Raw genomic sequence first — 15,588 nt, 5'->3', positions numbered from 1 at the left:
AAAATTTGACCATTGTTATATAATTTCACTGTATTAGAAAGGATTTTTAAGAACAATTTATGTCCATTTTAAATGAAATATTGAAGGATAATAACTATTTGAACTAAGCATAAATCCTATAATATGAACCCTAAGTAGAAAACTAACCTTCCGACCAGGTGGCAAGGGACCAAGATTCCAGGTAGAGTTGTGAATAAGAGCATCATACTCAGCTTGAGCGCCCAGATGCTATTCCTTACTAGCAAATGCCTCATCAATTGTGCAGGGGTTCATAGTTAGAAGTTTCAACAGAGAGAACCTTAGGTTTAAAAATCCTGGCCTTAGATCTCGTAACCATGGAATGTGTATTAGCCACATGCTGAGGAACAATCAGAGGATTGGAAGAAAGGAGTGGAGCTCGTGGGCAAGGAATCGGAGATATCCTGAGAGTGTACCAAGACAGACGGAGTGAAAGATGGACCAGAAGCCGGAGGTGATGCCACAATAGGTTGTGTGAGCGAAGACTCAGTAGATCTACTAGCCACAATAGGAACATAGGTGGAAACACATTGTCCAAATGAAGAGGATTCTGTAATAGTCTTAGAAAATAGGAAACGACTTTCATCAAACACAACGCGTCGGGATAAAATTACCTTACCATTCGGGTAATGCATTGATAACCTTTATGTTGGGAACTATACCCTAAGAACGCAAGGCTAGGAGCAAAAGTCTAATTTATGGAAAGGAATAGCCGTATATACGGAAAACAACAGCACCCGAACACACATAAATGTTCATATGTGGGATCCTAGCCATGAAGAACTTTAAAAGGAGATTGTCCTTTCAGAACGGATGTGGGAAGACGATTAATAGGATGAACGGCACAACAAAATGCATAGCCCCAAAAGCCCATAGTAAGATTTGCCTAAGCTAACAAAGTAAGGCCTATATCAACAATGTGTTGATGTTTACGTTCAACTACCCCATTCTATTCAGATGTATGTGGACAATATAGCCGATGAATAATTCTATGTTCGGACAATATGGGCTTGAACGCACGAAACTCACCGCCCCAATCACTCTAAAATAGTTTCACATCTCTCCCCAACTGTATTTTGACCATTCGTTGAAATTGAATAAAGCAATCTACATGACTGAGACTTACGTTTGAATAAGATAGAGCCAAGTATAGCGAGTACACATGTCAATAAACGAAACATAGTACCAATGATTGCCACAAGGAACAGACGCAGGTCTCTATAACCAAAGTAAATGGTTTATTATAGTCAGTGGTAGAGTGAGAGAAAGGCAATTAATAGAACTTCCCTTTTTGGCAAGCAATACAAGCAATAGGAAGACAAGAATTATTTGATACAATCTGACACTTATCTAAAATAGACTTAACCACATGAGAAGAGGGTGACCAAGTCATTAATGCCATACAAGAAATATATCACGCTTGTCGAGAGAGGATCAAGGCCGCTTCAAGGAAGGAACTACAACAGAGTGAATAGAAGCACTTGGAGAGAATTGCTAGAGCCCATTATGAATGTGTCCCCGTAGCAAAATTTCCAGTGTCTTGATGTTCTTAATAACATAGTAAGACGGATGAAATTAAAAAAAACACGTTATTTTTAGTAGCAAATTAAGACACAAACATGAAATCCTTCATTATAGTCGACACACACAAAATATTAGACAGATGAAGTAACTTAGTCTTTGTGGGTAAAACATAATTACCAACACTTAAAATTTTGGTGGGAGTCCCATCACCCATGAGGAAAAGAGAGATACTTGAGTATGGTGTGGACTCATTCAGAGCAGAGGCTTCTCGGCAAACATGATGCGTAGCCCCTAAATCTGGATAGCAAGATGACGTTCCTACAGGCATAGGAATATATGAGTCATCATCATCAAAATTAGACCCAAAATAAGTTGCATTAGCATTAGACCCGGTAGAATTCGAGAAATCAGATGCATGAAAGTCGGGAACTAGAGGCAACCCAACACAAAGTGGTGCCAAAGTAGGATGAACACAAGCATGAGGTTTTCTCATCCAAGGAACGCGCGACCCAGAATTCGATCCAAAATCACCACCAGTACTAGGCCGAAGCCCCTGTCCATGATAAAACAAACCCTCAAACCGAAGCAATCCACTACCCTACACGGAGGTGAAAACCTCACGAAGGCATAGCTTCTCACTCCCACTTAAAAGGGTAAAATTGTTCAACTCATGAAATGTATAATGCAAACAATATTTAAGTAATAAGATAATGAATGCGAAAGGATGTCATGAGTTTTTTTAAAAAAAATATTTTTCTCGACCAAAAAATAAAAATGAATCAACTTTGTGGCTCGACTCTCCTTTTTTTTTAAAAAAAAGTCCCCAGTGGAGTCGCCAAGTTGTCGAAACCATTTTTTGAAAACAAAAAATTTTAGGTTGTTGACTTTAAAAAATGAAAATTAGGGGTCGCCACCAATCTTTTATTAAGGTGTGATTGGGTCACCTAAAAACAACTTTGGTCTACGAATTTTAGAAAAATGGGTCCGGGAGTCGGTTACGTATGAGGAAGGATTAGCACCCTCATAACGCCCAAAAATTGGTACCTAGTTAATTAATTAATGTCTTAATGTCGAAAATTTGAAAAAATATAATCCTTAGCAAAAACTTAAAAACATTACGTATTAAGACCCTCATCATTTCAGAGAAAGAAAATGTCACACCCAATGCGTTGGGGCACGACATTCTAATTTCTTCAAAAATGAATTAGGCTAGAATACTCGTGTAATAAAAATTTAAAAGAATATCCATTTATTCAAGATTTAAGAAATTGCGACCCAATACGTTAGGGCACAATTCCTCTAAAATCCCAAACTCGGAATATTTCCTTTATTATTTTTTAGAAAAAATCTTCATTTCGAGAAATCAATGCGTCACATCCAATACGTTAGGACACAACGTGTTAAATTCCCAATAATGAGTTCTTATTTTTTTGATTAAAGAGAAATGCTCGATTGTTAGATTTAACGAAGAAAATCAGAACCCAATACATTAGGGCTCAATTTCCTTGAAAATCCTAAATACAAGCATTATCTCAATTTTGAAAAGTTTGAAATCAAGTAAAAAAATGCTGTGATGCTACATTAAATAGACAATGCAATAATAAATATTACAATGGCATAGAAATAATATAAACAAATAAATAAATAAATAAATAAAGATAAATCAATAACACGCAAAGCGTCAAATAAATGAGCGAAATAAAAAACATGCTTTTAAAATATAAATGAAAACATAAATTGATAAACAAAAGAAGGAAATAAACAAAAATATAAAGAGAAAAAGGGTACAACATATATTTATTGAAGTTATGAGGAAGAAAAACAAGCACAAGATTTACATGTGAAATTTTGAATTATAAAATTTATATAAATATAATGCATTTATGAAAATAAAGAAAAATATAAAAAAAATATATAGATTAAAATATGTGTTAAAAATATATATGTATTTGAGCATTTTTGAAAAATGTGAAAACACCGAGGGGCAATCGTGCAAATTACCCATTTAGGGTGAAGACGCGCGGACGCAACCTGCGGGTCGGGTCGACGCGCGGACCCACCCCAAACCGAACGGTGTCGTTTTGCCCTTAGGTTTTAAAACAGTTTTCTTCCTTTAAAAAAAATATTAGCAGTAGAAAGGAAAAAAAATAAAAAAATAAAAAAAATGCTCTCTGCTAGGGTTTCTTCTTAACCCATTTTGCGCCGCCGTTCGCCTATGCCAACACTCCGATCGCGATGGAGATGGCAACCATCCGACGATTTCGCCGAAAAAAAGGTAAAATCCCTTTCCTCCTTTCTTTTCTTCGTATTTTTAAGCGGGATAAGTAAATAAAAATAAAAAAAACGAAACTACGAATGAAGAATACCAAATAAAAAAATAACCATCTGTATTAAAATTTTTTTATCTCCCTCTATTTGAACTCTCTGTGTTGCAAAAATAATAGCTTTCTTTTTTTTTTTTTCCCTCCTCCCTTTATAATGAAGTGACTATTTATAGTTGAGTCTCCCCAAATCCAACGGTACAGATCAATTACATCAACGGCTAAGATTAAAGGGTATCTACAAATTAAATCTCTAAGATTACAAAATCATATCTTCTAAGATTGCATATCATATCCAAGATTGCACTTATCATATCTAAGATTGCATATCATATCTAAGATTCCATATATCATATCTAAGATTTCATATCATATCTAAGATTGCATATCCTCAAAAATTATGTTTCCATATGTGAGCCCGAGCTAAAATTGGGTATTACAGATACCTTTTTTTTTCCCCGAGTAAGTTGGTGCATATCAATGGTGAAATGCGTTGTTGCCCACTTTCCCTGTTAGGGGATGGGATGGGCCATTTTGTCGTCCCTCGTTTTTGTGGCCAGCTCCCTCAGGGTTATATATGACTCTGATTATTCCCTGCGCTTTGTTTGTTTCTCTTTGGTCATTTTCGGACGTAAATCAAAGCCTTTGATGCACTAATCTAGATGTTGAACTACCCAAAAATTTAGCTTTTTTCTTTCTTTCTTATTTATCATTTGTGAAGAAGTAAGCAACCCCCTGTTGTTTTTTTATGAGATTGGATATCTCAAAGATTGGAGAATCTCAAGTTCGAGTCCATTGTGATCAATGCCGACTGATTAGTGATCAATATAAGGAGGAATGAGATCGTGGATGTGTATTATAAGGAGATAAAAGGACAAATCCTTGCGACCTTTGCAATTTTAATACATTGGTTCTTTTCCAATCAGTTATATCAATTACTAATTATATTTTGGGCTAAATTATAAACTAAAAAAGTTAAAAATTACAATATGCTGTAAGTTATTGTACTTTTATTTTAAAAATTTAATCTCTCTACTTTCCGAATTTAAAATTCAAGTCTAGTTGCTACCGTTAAAATTCCTCTATTAAGTTCGTTGGTTTCATGTTTTGAAATTAAAAAAAAATACTGCTTAGTATCCATGTGACAAAAATGACATTTGTAATGGACCTAAATTTAACAAAAATTTTAATGATGTTAACGATTCTTAAATTCATGTAACCTTTGTAATTAGAATCAAATATTTAGGCTAACTAATAATATTGTAAAAGTTAAGTTATCGAACTATGTCAATATTTGAATTATAGAGATTAAATTTCAAATTTGAGCATAGTATAGGGACCAAAATTAAAATTTCACCATTGTTATAAAATCTTTAACAAAATAGAGGAAAAATTGAAAATTAACCATTATGTTATGATATTGATATATATATATAAAGACTTGGACATGTGTCATGTAAGGAATGCCTTAAATTATAAAAGTTGAGGTACCAAATTATATAAAAGCTAAAGTATAGAGATTAAATTTTAAGATGGTATAGGGACCGAACTAAAATTAGACCATTGTTATATAATTTCACTGTATTAGAAAGGATTTTTAAGAACAATTTATGTCCATTTTAACTGAAATATTGAAGGATAATAACTATATGAACTAAGCATAAATCCTATAATATGAATCTTAAGTAGGAAAACTATTTGATACACTAAAGTGACATGTCTTTTTTTTTATGCAATGCGTACTTCTACTCATAACTTTTTCAATTCTTAAATAGAAAAAAATGCGCTTAAGTGCATTTTAATTATATATGGTATAATGTGAGATTTCATGAATAGCTTAAAGTTTGGTGCTTGAAAAATAACTTGATTCCGCTAACTCTCTTACTATGTTGAATGAATTGGTTTTTACTAATTAATGGTGTATTCTCACATGTGTATGTGTCAATTGAAGTGCTTGGCATTATAGGACAAAATTTGGATAGTTTTGTGCATATATGTAATGTGACAAATTAGTAATGTTATGTTTTATTACATTATTTTATGAAAGTACCCCTAAGTCCTGTTGCTCAGCGTATGGTTTGTTTAATTCGTGTGCAGGTATAGGTAATCCTCAAGAATTCGATAAGTAGATCCAGCATCCAAGAAACAATTCCTTGGCACATAGTCTGACGTCTCGACGTCAACCTAGAGTTTTGAAACCTTTAGGTCCTATTTCACTTAGGGTTTGTAAAAGAGTTTTCGTAAGCTCGTATAAGACCTGAAAACGATTATGTATTTTTCTATATGTATGTGTTACTTATATATGAATGTTTAATGGGTTTTAATTAAATGTAAATTGATTGTAGTTGCTACAGAAATGAATGTGGCACCTTGTAGCTCAAACCCGACGATCGGGTCGGGTTATGAGGTGTTACACTTACCTAAATCCTAAGTAAAAGATGGACTGTGTGTGTGTGTGGCTCATATACTTTTATGTATTGATAGCTTGAATTCAATTGATAATAGAGCCGAAAGTTAGTACATTGGGTATGGGACTTCTGCATGACATAACTTTATTTACAATAGTGAAATTTATAGCTCAATAAAGGGTAAATGATATCCTCTCATCGGTAGCACATGATAGTTGAGAAGTGACATGGTTACAGGTCATTTGTCCTAAAGATGAATGATTTAATTACTATTTGTCAGTAATTAATTATTCATAAAATAATATGTAATGGTTACTATGAAATAAAATAGGATCATAGTGGGAGAATGAATTTATCCCAAAGAGATTAAGGATGTTTTATGAAGGCAACATACATACGACAAGGTCATTGGACAAGCACTTGATAAAGTAGCTTTCTTAATGGTATATGATAAGGAAAACTCAATCATGGTACTTTAGTGAAATGACTCCGTGACAAAATAATGAGGTAATTAGTAGACGAAGAATCTAAAATTAATTACAAATTATTTGAGCCATAACTATATATATCCATTTGGTCCCTCCTCTAGCTTGGTATAACCTTAATAGTTTTCATTAATCGACGATATGGAAAAAGTGAAAAAGTGAAACAATTGAATTAGTTTAATTAATTGAATGAATCAATAATATTTTAGGCATAGGGAAAATATTTATTAGGCTGAAAAAATTGTATGAGTTAATTTAAAGGCCAAATAACATGTCTAAATGACCCGGTAAATGACAAGGCCCAAAGGGGCCCAATTTAATAGGGATGGGTGACAAACCCTAGTTCCAAAGAAGGCTTGTCATTGCCCCCACCTTATACACTCCTAGTAGGAGTCGATTTTTCATATTAAAATATTATTATTTAATCACACTTTGGTCAATTTAAATTCTTGTTATTTTCTCTATAAATTGAGGCTAAGGACTAGGTAAAAAAACATACTTAATAGACGTCGATATTTTGTAAAAATATGAGGAAGTTATTTTCCCAAATAAAATATATCTTTTGACAGAGTTCGTTCTTCGATTTTTGGTTCTTAAAGTTTCACTAAAGTGTTCATCGTTTTACGAATAGGGTTTACACTTTAACTAACTAAGGTCGAGAATAGCGAAAAAAATCGAATGGTAAAAAGTCGGAACAACTTAATCCACCTAATCCAAAAACACAGATACTATTCAAGTAAAAATAATTATTAGTATCTAAAGTGTGCGTGCAGAATGAAGTGCTAATATCTAAAGTTTGAATTGGGCATTTTGCTATTAATGCCTTGGTAAAACTACCATTTAAACCCCTCACATGTTTCTAAGCATAAGTTATTCACTTAACACATTTGACTTCCTCGTAAAATAGTTCATACCTCAATTTCTAAATTCTTAATTTCAACTAGTTTTATGACTTTTAATAATGGAAATTCAATTATACTGAGTCATAAAATTAACTTGATTTCCATTCTCGATTTAACTTCCTAGAATGACTCAAATTCTCAATTTCAAGCATTTTGCGAAATTTCTCATTACGAAAATTTTGGATCATTAGAATAAATTTGCAATATAGAATAGTTTTTTAAAAATAAAAAATATTTAATAATATTGAAAATTATAATTTTGAATTATTATTTTAATATTTCTAAAAGATAAAAATAAAAATCATTATAAATATAATAATATTTGGTTCGATTCAAATTAAATTCTACTTAAAAATCATGTTACTCATAAGTGAGCTATGCTTTAAAAGTTGACTTACACTTTTCAAAAGGAAAAACAATTTCAAAATAAAAATATATATTATTTTCAGTTAATTAGTAAGTTATTTTTTGTTGATGAAACTACTTTTCACAAAAAAAAAAAACAAGAATTTTTTTTTTGAAGGGTAACAAGTACAATACAAACAAAGTACAAACAAAAATCTATGTCCAAGTAACACCAAGTATCAAACTAGTACAAATAGACTGTCTGAGTAACCACAAAGTAGAATCATACCATTACATCACAAATGAACAAAGGATTGGTAAAATCCAAACTAGAGCGAACAAATTGGATTAACTAGACTAAGACCCACACATGGCAACCGTACATGATGGACTTGGAGGCCCACACATATAATTGCACATGGTAAGTCTCAAACCTAGGTACTGAACCAAGGCCTCATTGGTAAATGCTACAGAATTTTTTGTAAATAATTTTTCATGAAATAAATGCATCTAAAGTAAATCCATTCGTTTATGGTCTCAACTATACTTTTGTTGATACATTGTAAAATGAGGAAGACAAAGAGGAGGAAGTGGCGGTGTTAAAGACGCTGGTTCACCTAGTAAGGTGGAGAGCCGAAAGGATACAAGAAGATAGGTTGAGAATCGAGGAGGGGGGCTAAGGTGAAAGAGTATTCTAAGGTTGCTAGAGCAGCCAAAAGATCCCTTCGTTATTGTTTGAGAGAGTATTGATAGTGGAGGTCCTCTTGTTTACTGATGTGGTGTGGCAGGCCATTGTTGAGGGGTTGCCATTAAAAAGTACGTACAGGACATGTTGTGCAAGATGTGCACTATGAGCCTTATTTTGTTATAACAATATGATATTGTTACTTTCAGATGGGGTTCAGTGGTCATTAGAGGCATGTTCTCACTTGAGGCGTGTTCATATAAAAAAAACGGGTGCTTGTCAAAGATACTTGCTAAGTGGGTGGATAGTTCCTAGAGACGGGTGGTTTAGGTTCTCGAAGAGGGAACGAATGGTCTAGGTTGTATGCTACGATCGAGAGATCCAGGACGGCTAGTCACTAAGGTGCCTGAGTGGAATCAGAGAGTTGACTATGGTTGCTTCTCAAATAGTCTATCATGCCGGCATGTGTTAAAGTCTAAAAAAGATATAAAAACTCTAATTTCTTCCATGAAATTTAAAAGTAGGGAAAAAAAGTGAGGTTGGAGGTTTATCCAAATGTGACATGAAAAAAGTAAGATGATTGCGTTACTTTAGTTGCTTGGGCCTAGAAGTTAAATGGTGGGAAGGATAGCCCCTTCAAACTATCAAATTGGGCCACAATTAACAAAAATCCAGCTTGAAGAACTTGCTGGAATCAAAACGGACACATCGGATGCTCCATTTCTTTTTCTTTTTCTCTTTTTTTTTTGTTTTCATTAAAAAAAAGGGGTTAATTTTAGTTTTAGTTTTTTTATTATTAAATTTGAGATTTAAACTTTATACTTCGATTTTAACTGGTCATTTTATTTTTATAATATTATTTAATTTTAGCTTGTTTAGGTCGGAGGAGATGTTCAAGTAAAACTCTTGAATAATGTCGATTTTAAATAAAAGATAAATTTAATTAAGAAGTTGAAATTGACTGCAAAATAAAACAAAAATAATTGTTAAAAGATTGCAAAAGAAGGTTTTTTTGTTTATTTATTATAATTATCATTAAAAATAATATATGTAGATTAAATTAGACCATCGAAATTTTTTGAATTTGTTAAATTACTATTTTAAAAATAAACATATTTTCCTTAAAACAAGTAAATAAACATATTTAACAATAATAATAATAATATATAAATGGATGTTGAAATTGAATATTGAAAATCGTTATTTATAAGAATAACTCAAAATTTCATAATAAATTTAGGGTTAAAATATGTTTTAAATTTTGTACTATTTTTTAATATTTGAATTTTTAGATTTTAAAATTTAATTTTAATGTTAATATTGATAAATTTATTTTATTAAATTAAATAGTAGCCATGTAAAAAAATAATATTGTAATAAACTTAAATTTAATAGAATAATTTTAACAAGATTAATATTTTTGAATAATAAAAAATAAAAAATACTAGACTCCTTGATGAGTCTTATTCAGCCATTGACCATGACCATTATCATCATGAAGAAGATGATGTAAGAGCAATGGATGATAGGATTCAGAAAATGTCAAGAATCTCGAGGATGGAACGGTTGCAGAGGGGACAACTCCCTCGATTCAACCACACTTCCCTCGAACACACCCTGCAAAAAGTGTGCCCACATGGGATAAAAGCCGCACCTTTCTTCCTCCCCATGCACACGCAGCATATCCTATCACTCCCCATTTCCATCCTCCTCCCTTTTTCTTCCTCCTCCTCACCTCCGCCGCCGTCCGCCTCCTCCAACAGCCTCATCAACGATACCCTTAGCGGCGTCCCTGGTGTTCTCCCCCCACCCACATTACTTGTCGGCGACCCCGATGCCCGATAATGTCGCTCGGCTGCTAAAGCAGCGGCTAGGTTCATGCCTGTCGGAACCGGAGCCGGGTTGACGCAACCTGGATCCGCTGCTGCTACTCGTTCTTCCTCTTCTTCTATTTCAGCTTCATCTTCGTCTCTGAGGCTCATGGTCGTTGACCCGAATCCCCATTTAGACCCACCACAACAACCCATCACTTTAAATCCCAGCCGTTCTTTGAAACTCCTCCTCCTCCTTCTCCTTTCCCCTTCCATTGTTCTTCCTTCCCTCTCTCCCTGCAATATCACACTAAGTTAACTTGGCAAAGAAAACCCAGAAAGCAACTAGCTAGAAAAATGGTAAAGCAAGTCCCATGAGTTCATTACTTGAAACAAACAATTAAGAGAATCTTACCTCTTTCCCTTGATTTGCACTTGTGAAAATGACTGAACCAAACTAAATGAGTAGTTGAAAAAAAGGAAGTGCCTTTTGTAGAGTTTATTGAGAAAGGCTTTCCCTTTCAAGATTTCATAAGGACGAACAAAGACAAAACAGAAGAAGAAGAAGAAGAAGATAAACATACAAACAAACAAATAAAGGGTGTAAATAAGGAAGGGGTTTGGACTTTTTGAGGTTCCTTAATGATGGAGCAAAGCACAGCCACTTTGAGGGTGTTTTAATGTAAGTTTGGATTTGTTATTAGTTTTAATGGGTAGCCATAGGGTTTTCATTTTTTTCCTGTCTTGTCATTCTTGTTCTATATATTTAATGAAAATTCCCAAACTTAAGAAGTATATTACTATTATTATTAGGATAGGATTAAACAAAAAAACAAAATCATTAATACGTAAGAACTTCATGCGTACAAGTAAGTGGCATGTGATTCTTAAAAAAAAATATTCTCTTCTATGAAGATAACATTTCCCCAACAAACAAGGAAAAGTGAAATATTTATGAAACCAAAACCCAATCATAATGCATTAGTTATATATGTGGATAGAAATATGTATTACCATATATGCATCAACATGGTTGCTTCATTTAATTGTGTCATTAAAGCCAAAGCCTTAATTTGCGTCCAAATGAGCTGTGCTGCTCCAGTGGTCCTTCTTTCCTGTGAGATTCCAAGTTCATCATTAACCAAAACATTGATTAGAATTTTTGTTATAAATTTCAATTTCTTGTCCCCATTTCTCAAATCTCTACCCACAATTCAGCTAAGGCCCTTTTTAAAAAAAAAATTGATAATTCATGTTGTATAACATTTTTATTTTATTGTCAGAATTGTTTTAAGGTGTTCGATAGGTTCATAAATTATATTATATAAAAGTTGATGCTATGCTATGTTTGTATGAATTTTTTATTCCATTTCTATATATTATATATATATATATTAATTGAATTAGTGATACGAGTTAATCTGTCATTAATTCGGTTGATTAATAATAAAATACTCATACTTTATAAAGAAAATTGTATTTTGAAAAGATGTAAAAAAATTACAGATAATAAAATTTAAACCCAAGCCTTTATAGTTTTCAACAATTGTATTTTACCATTCCTTTATAAATATATTTGTTACATTTCTCACGCAAATGGTAGCCATAATCTATTATAGAGGTCTATATCCTAGAGTCAAATTGTATTTAGTCATATTTACTTAAAAATAGGCAAATTAATTCATGTACAATAAATTAAAGAGCAAACAAATTTTTTTGTTAAAAGATCATCCATTTTACCATAAAAAGCTAGTGTGACTGATGAAATTACTATATAGTTACATATAACATACCACGTGTACTTCATGTTAACACACAATGATTAATTTTAATAATAAAATAGATGAAATTTTTAACAAAAAGACCGATTTACTTTTTGATCTAACATATAATAATTAGTTTACTCAATTTTTTAAATAAAACCAAATCTTTTAAAGAATCCAAATGATAAACTTACCAGGTAGACCCATCCTACAGGTCTGTCAAAGGAAGCATAAGTCAATTAAAACAAACAATTATTGGTCCATCTAGTTCAAATCAACAACGTAGCTAGCCTCCATATGTACGCCACCAAAACAAAAGGCATCTCTATTTTCCCTTTCCCTCACCAAAAATCCTACCTCAGATTTGGCCCACAACCAGAGACTAATGGAATTTTAAATACCCTCATGCTGCACACGTTCAGTCAGTCCATGCCACCAAAAGTAAAAGGGTCCCCTCAATCCCAATTTTTGTGTTCTTCCCTTCACATGACAAATACACATATCGTGTCAAGACAGGCTAAAGAAAAAAAGTCAAGCAAGCATGAATTTCATTTGTCTTTCATATGTAAATCTCATCATGCTGATGTGTTTGCATCATAAGAGAGTTAACTCTTTGTCTAGGGGAATATTTGATTGTTCAATCTAAGAATGAATTCTCTAATATTTTGATTGGCATTTACCATCGATATTGCTGCTGCAGAATGCATGTGATTAGTTAAAGAATAGAGACATCTTCTGCTTTCACAGGATTTTTACACGGAATCAATGAAGCTATAAGCTGGAACTTTCCTGATACCTGCTTCTACAATGGCTTTCCTCAAGTCAGCTGCACGATCCCATCTCTCCTTGTCGGCATTTATGGTAGACAATGCTAAATATAGTCCGCAATGTCGTGGCTGCAACTCAAGCAACCTTCTCCCCACTTCATTTCCAAGTTCAATGGCACCATGAATCTTACAAGCACCTAAAAGAGCCCCCAAAACCGAAGCATCAGGTTGAAAAGGCATAGTGTTTACAAACTCAGTCGCTTGAGTCAAAAGGCCTGCTCTGCCTAAAAGATCTACCATACACCTGTAGTGTTCCATTATTGGCACAATGCCATATTGGCACCGCGTTGATTGAAAGAATTGTGAACCCAACTGCACTCTCTTAGTGCGAGCACATGCTGTAAGGACAGCAACAAATGTGACCTCATTCGGACACATTCCGTCCACTTTCATCTTCTCAAACAAGTCCAAAGCCTCCTTTTCTCTACCATTACATGCAAAAGAAGAGATCATTGCATTCCAAGTACAAACCTCTCTATCCAACATTTGATTAATAACTCTAAAGGCAAACTCTAGATGACCTCTTTTTCCATAAAAATCAATCAATGCCGTGCCCATGAAAACAGTCATAACGCCCTCGTTTCTGAAAATATACCCATGTATCTGCCTCCCTTGGTAAAACCCACTTTGCTCTTCTAAATTAGCACAACAAGAGAGCACGTTAACATAAGTAGCCTCACTCCGTTTAACCGAAAATTCTATCATTTTCTCAAAAACCCAAATAGCCTTTGCAAACTGTTTGCTCCTTACGAAACCATTAATAACACTTGTCCAAGACACCACATCCTTTTCACTCATGCGGTCAAAGAAGAAAAGAGCAGAACCCATATCACCATTTCTCCCAAAAGCATCAAGCATCACATTACACGCGACGATGCACGGGTTAAGAATTTCTTCGAACACTTTACGCACATTACTTAGGCTACCGAGTTTAGCATACAAACCAAGCAACGATGTTTGCACGAAGGAGTCAGTCAAGACGCCACGCTTTAGTGCTTGGGCATGGAGGGGGTGCGCAAGAGAGCGAGGCTAAGGATTGGGAGGTAGAGGCGGCTTTGAAAAGGGAAGTGAAAGTGTGGCCATTGGGGGGTGCCCGATGATGAAGCATGAAGGTGAAGAGTGTAAGGGAACAATGTGGGATTATGTTGAGATAGGCCCTTATTAAGGTGTTGTAAAGGAGGGTTGGTTTCCATTTGGAAACAGTATTGAAGAGGAGAGCGGTGGTGATTAGCAGGGAATGGATTTGCTTGATTTGGTTTGGACGTTCGATGAAACGTTGAAGGTGCAGATACTCAGAGTTCATGTGGCTTATTCGGGTTTCAGTGATGGCCCTTTCAGCTTTCTTCTATATCATGGGCCTCATTATGGGGAGGCCTCATAGTAATTTTATTGAAGCCACCCTTAAAAGAACTTAATTAGAAAAAAAAATTGCATAAAATAGAATAATCACTATGCTGAGAAATTAAGAGCTCATGATGGAACTTAGGATCACCGCAATGGTACAAGACTCGCCTAAAAGCATCCTCTTCCAATGTCCGTTGATACCTTTCAGATACAGATTCTCACATATTTATATGCGAGTAAAAAATAATGCTGTCATCTATAGAAAATAACGATTCTAACAAACCGTAAACACCAACTTTACTCGATCTCTTCGCTTCATGTTAATAGCTAATTTAATATCACATCATTGACCAAATCAACCTTTATTCTATTGATGGTAAACCAACTAAAATTTCGACAATGGCAAGTGCACCTATCAATTAACAGTATAGCTACAGTGAGCACAAATATCATTCCCACGAAGACTAAAAGTACTAGTAATTACCATCTTTCTATTATTTAACCGACAAATTGGAGTAATTGATTAAAAACTAAAATTAACTAAAGAACATGACAAATAACAAATCAGGAAAATAATTGAGTAAACAACCAAGAAGCGAAACAATACTTAGGAAAGAATTTACCTAGACTTCATTTGTCATTATCAATCTAAATTATGCAATTTCTTCACTTAGTATCTTGATCCGTAGAAATCCCTAAATTATGCTAATATCTTTCTTCAAGACTAAGAGCAACTGACTTTAGGTTGATTAATTGAAATTTCTTTCTAATTAAAACCCCTATTATCGCATTAATTCGATCTATGAATCCCCCTATTAGATTTGACTCTAATCTGGTAGATTTATGTCGTCCTATTTCTAGGATTGTATGCAACTCCACTAAATTATGCTAGATCTACTCTTAAACAATGTCTACTCCTCCTCTGGTTTAAGCACAACAAAATGGATTAATAGTCTAGAAATATTAAACCAAGAATTAAGCACACATAATTGAGAACAAGATCCAAGTATTTATTGCGTATAACAGAAATCAAAAGACAAAATTCATCATAGGGTTCATCTCCCCTAGGTATTTAGAAAATTAGTTCATAATTGCAAATAAAAACATCTCAAAGACAGTATAACCACAAGAAATAAAAAAACTCATAATAAACTT

The 15,588-nt window shown here is 33.7% G+C and overlaps 2 protein-coding genes across 2 annotated transcripts; both read right to left on the bottom strand.

Moving 5' to 3' along the window:
- Positions 1-10,046: 10,046 nt before the first annotated feature.
- On the bottom strand, positions 10,047-11,254 carry LOC105774553 (uncharacterized). Its single transcript, XM_012597088.2, has 2 exons — positions 10,915-11,254; positions 10,047-10,796 (listed from the first exon to the last, which is right to left on the bottom strand). The coding sequence occupies exon 2, from the start codon at positions 10,773-10,775 to the stop codon at positions 10,221-10,223; it is 555 nt and encodes a 184-aa protein (XP_012452542.1). The 5' UTR covers positions 10,776-10,796; positions 10,915-11,254; the 3' UTR covers positions 10,047-10,220.
- Positions 11,255-12,410: 1,156 nt separating this feature from the next.
- On the bottom strand, positions 12,411-14,609 carry LOC105774552 (putative pentatricopeptide repeat-containing protein At1g10330). Its single transcript, XM_052632362.1, is given in 3 exon segments — positions 12,411-12,742; positions 12,943-14,106; positions 14,108-14,609. Coding segments are annotated over 2 exon segments (1,377 nt in total). The 5' UTR covers positions 14,393-14,609; the 3' UTR covers positions 12,411-12,742; positions 12,943-13,014.
- Positions 14,610-15,588: the final 979 nt, after the last annotated feature.

Source organism: Gossypium raimondii, chromosome 6 (genome assembly GCF_025698545.1).
Source record: "Gossypium raimondii isolate GPD5lz chromosome 6, ASM2569854v1, whole genome shotgun sequence".
NCBI classification, from domain to species: Eukaryota; Viridiplantae; Streptophyta; class Magnoliopsida; order Malvales; family Malvaceae; genus Gossypium; species Gossypium raimondii.
This window is presented reverse-complemented; position numbering and strand designations above follow the sequence as displayed.

What these genes read in the sequence shown, in the direction of transcription:
- LOC105774553 (XM_012597088.2), bottom strand. Translation starts at nt 10,775, where the DNA reads ATGGAAGGGGAAAGGAGAAGGAGGAGGAGGAGTTTCAAAGAACGGCTG.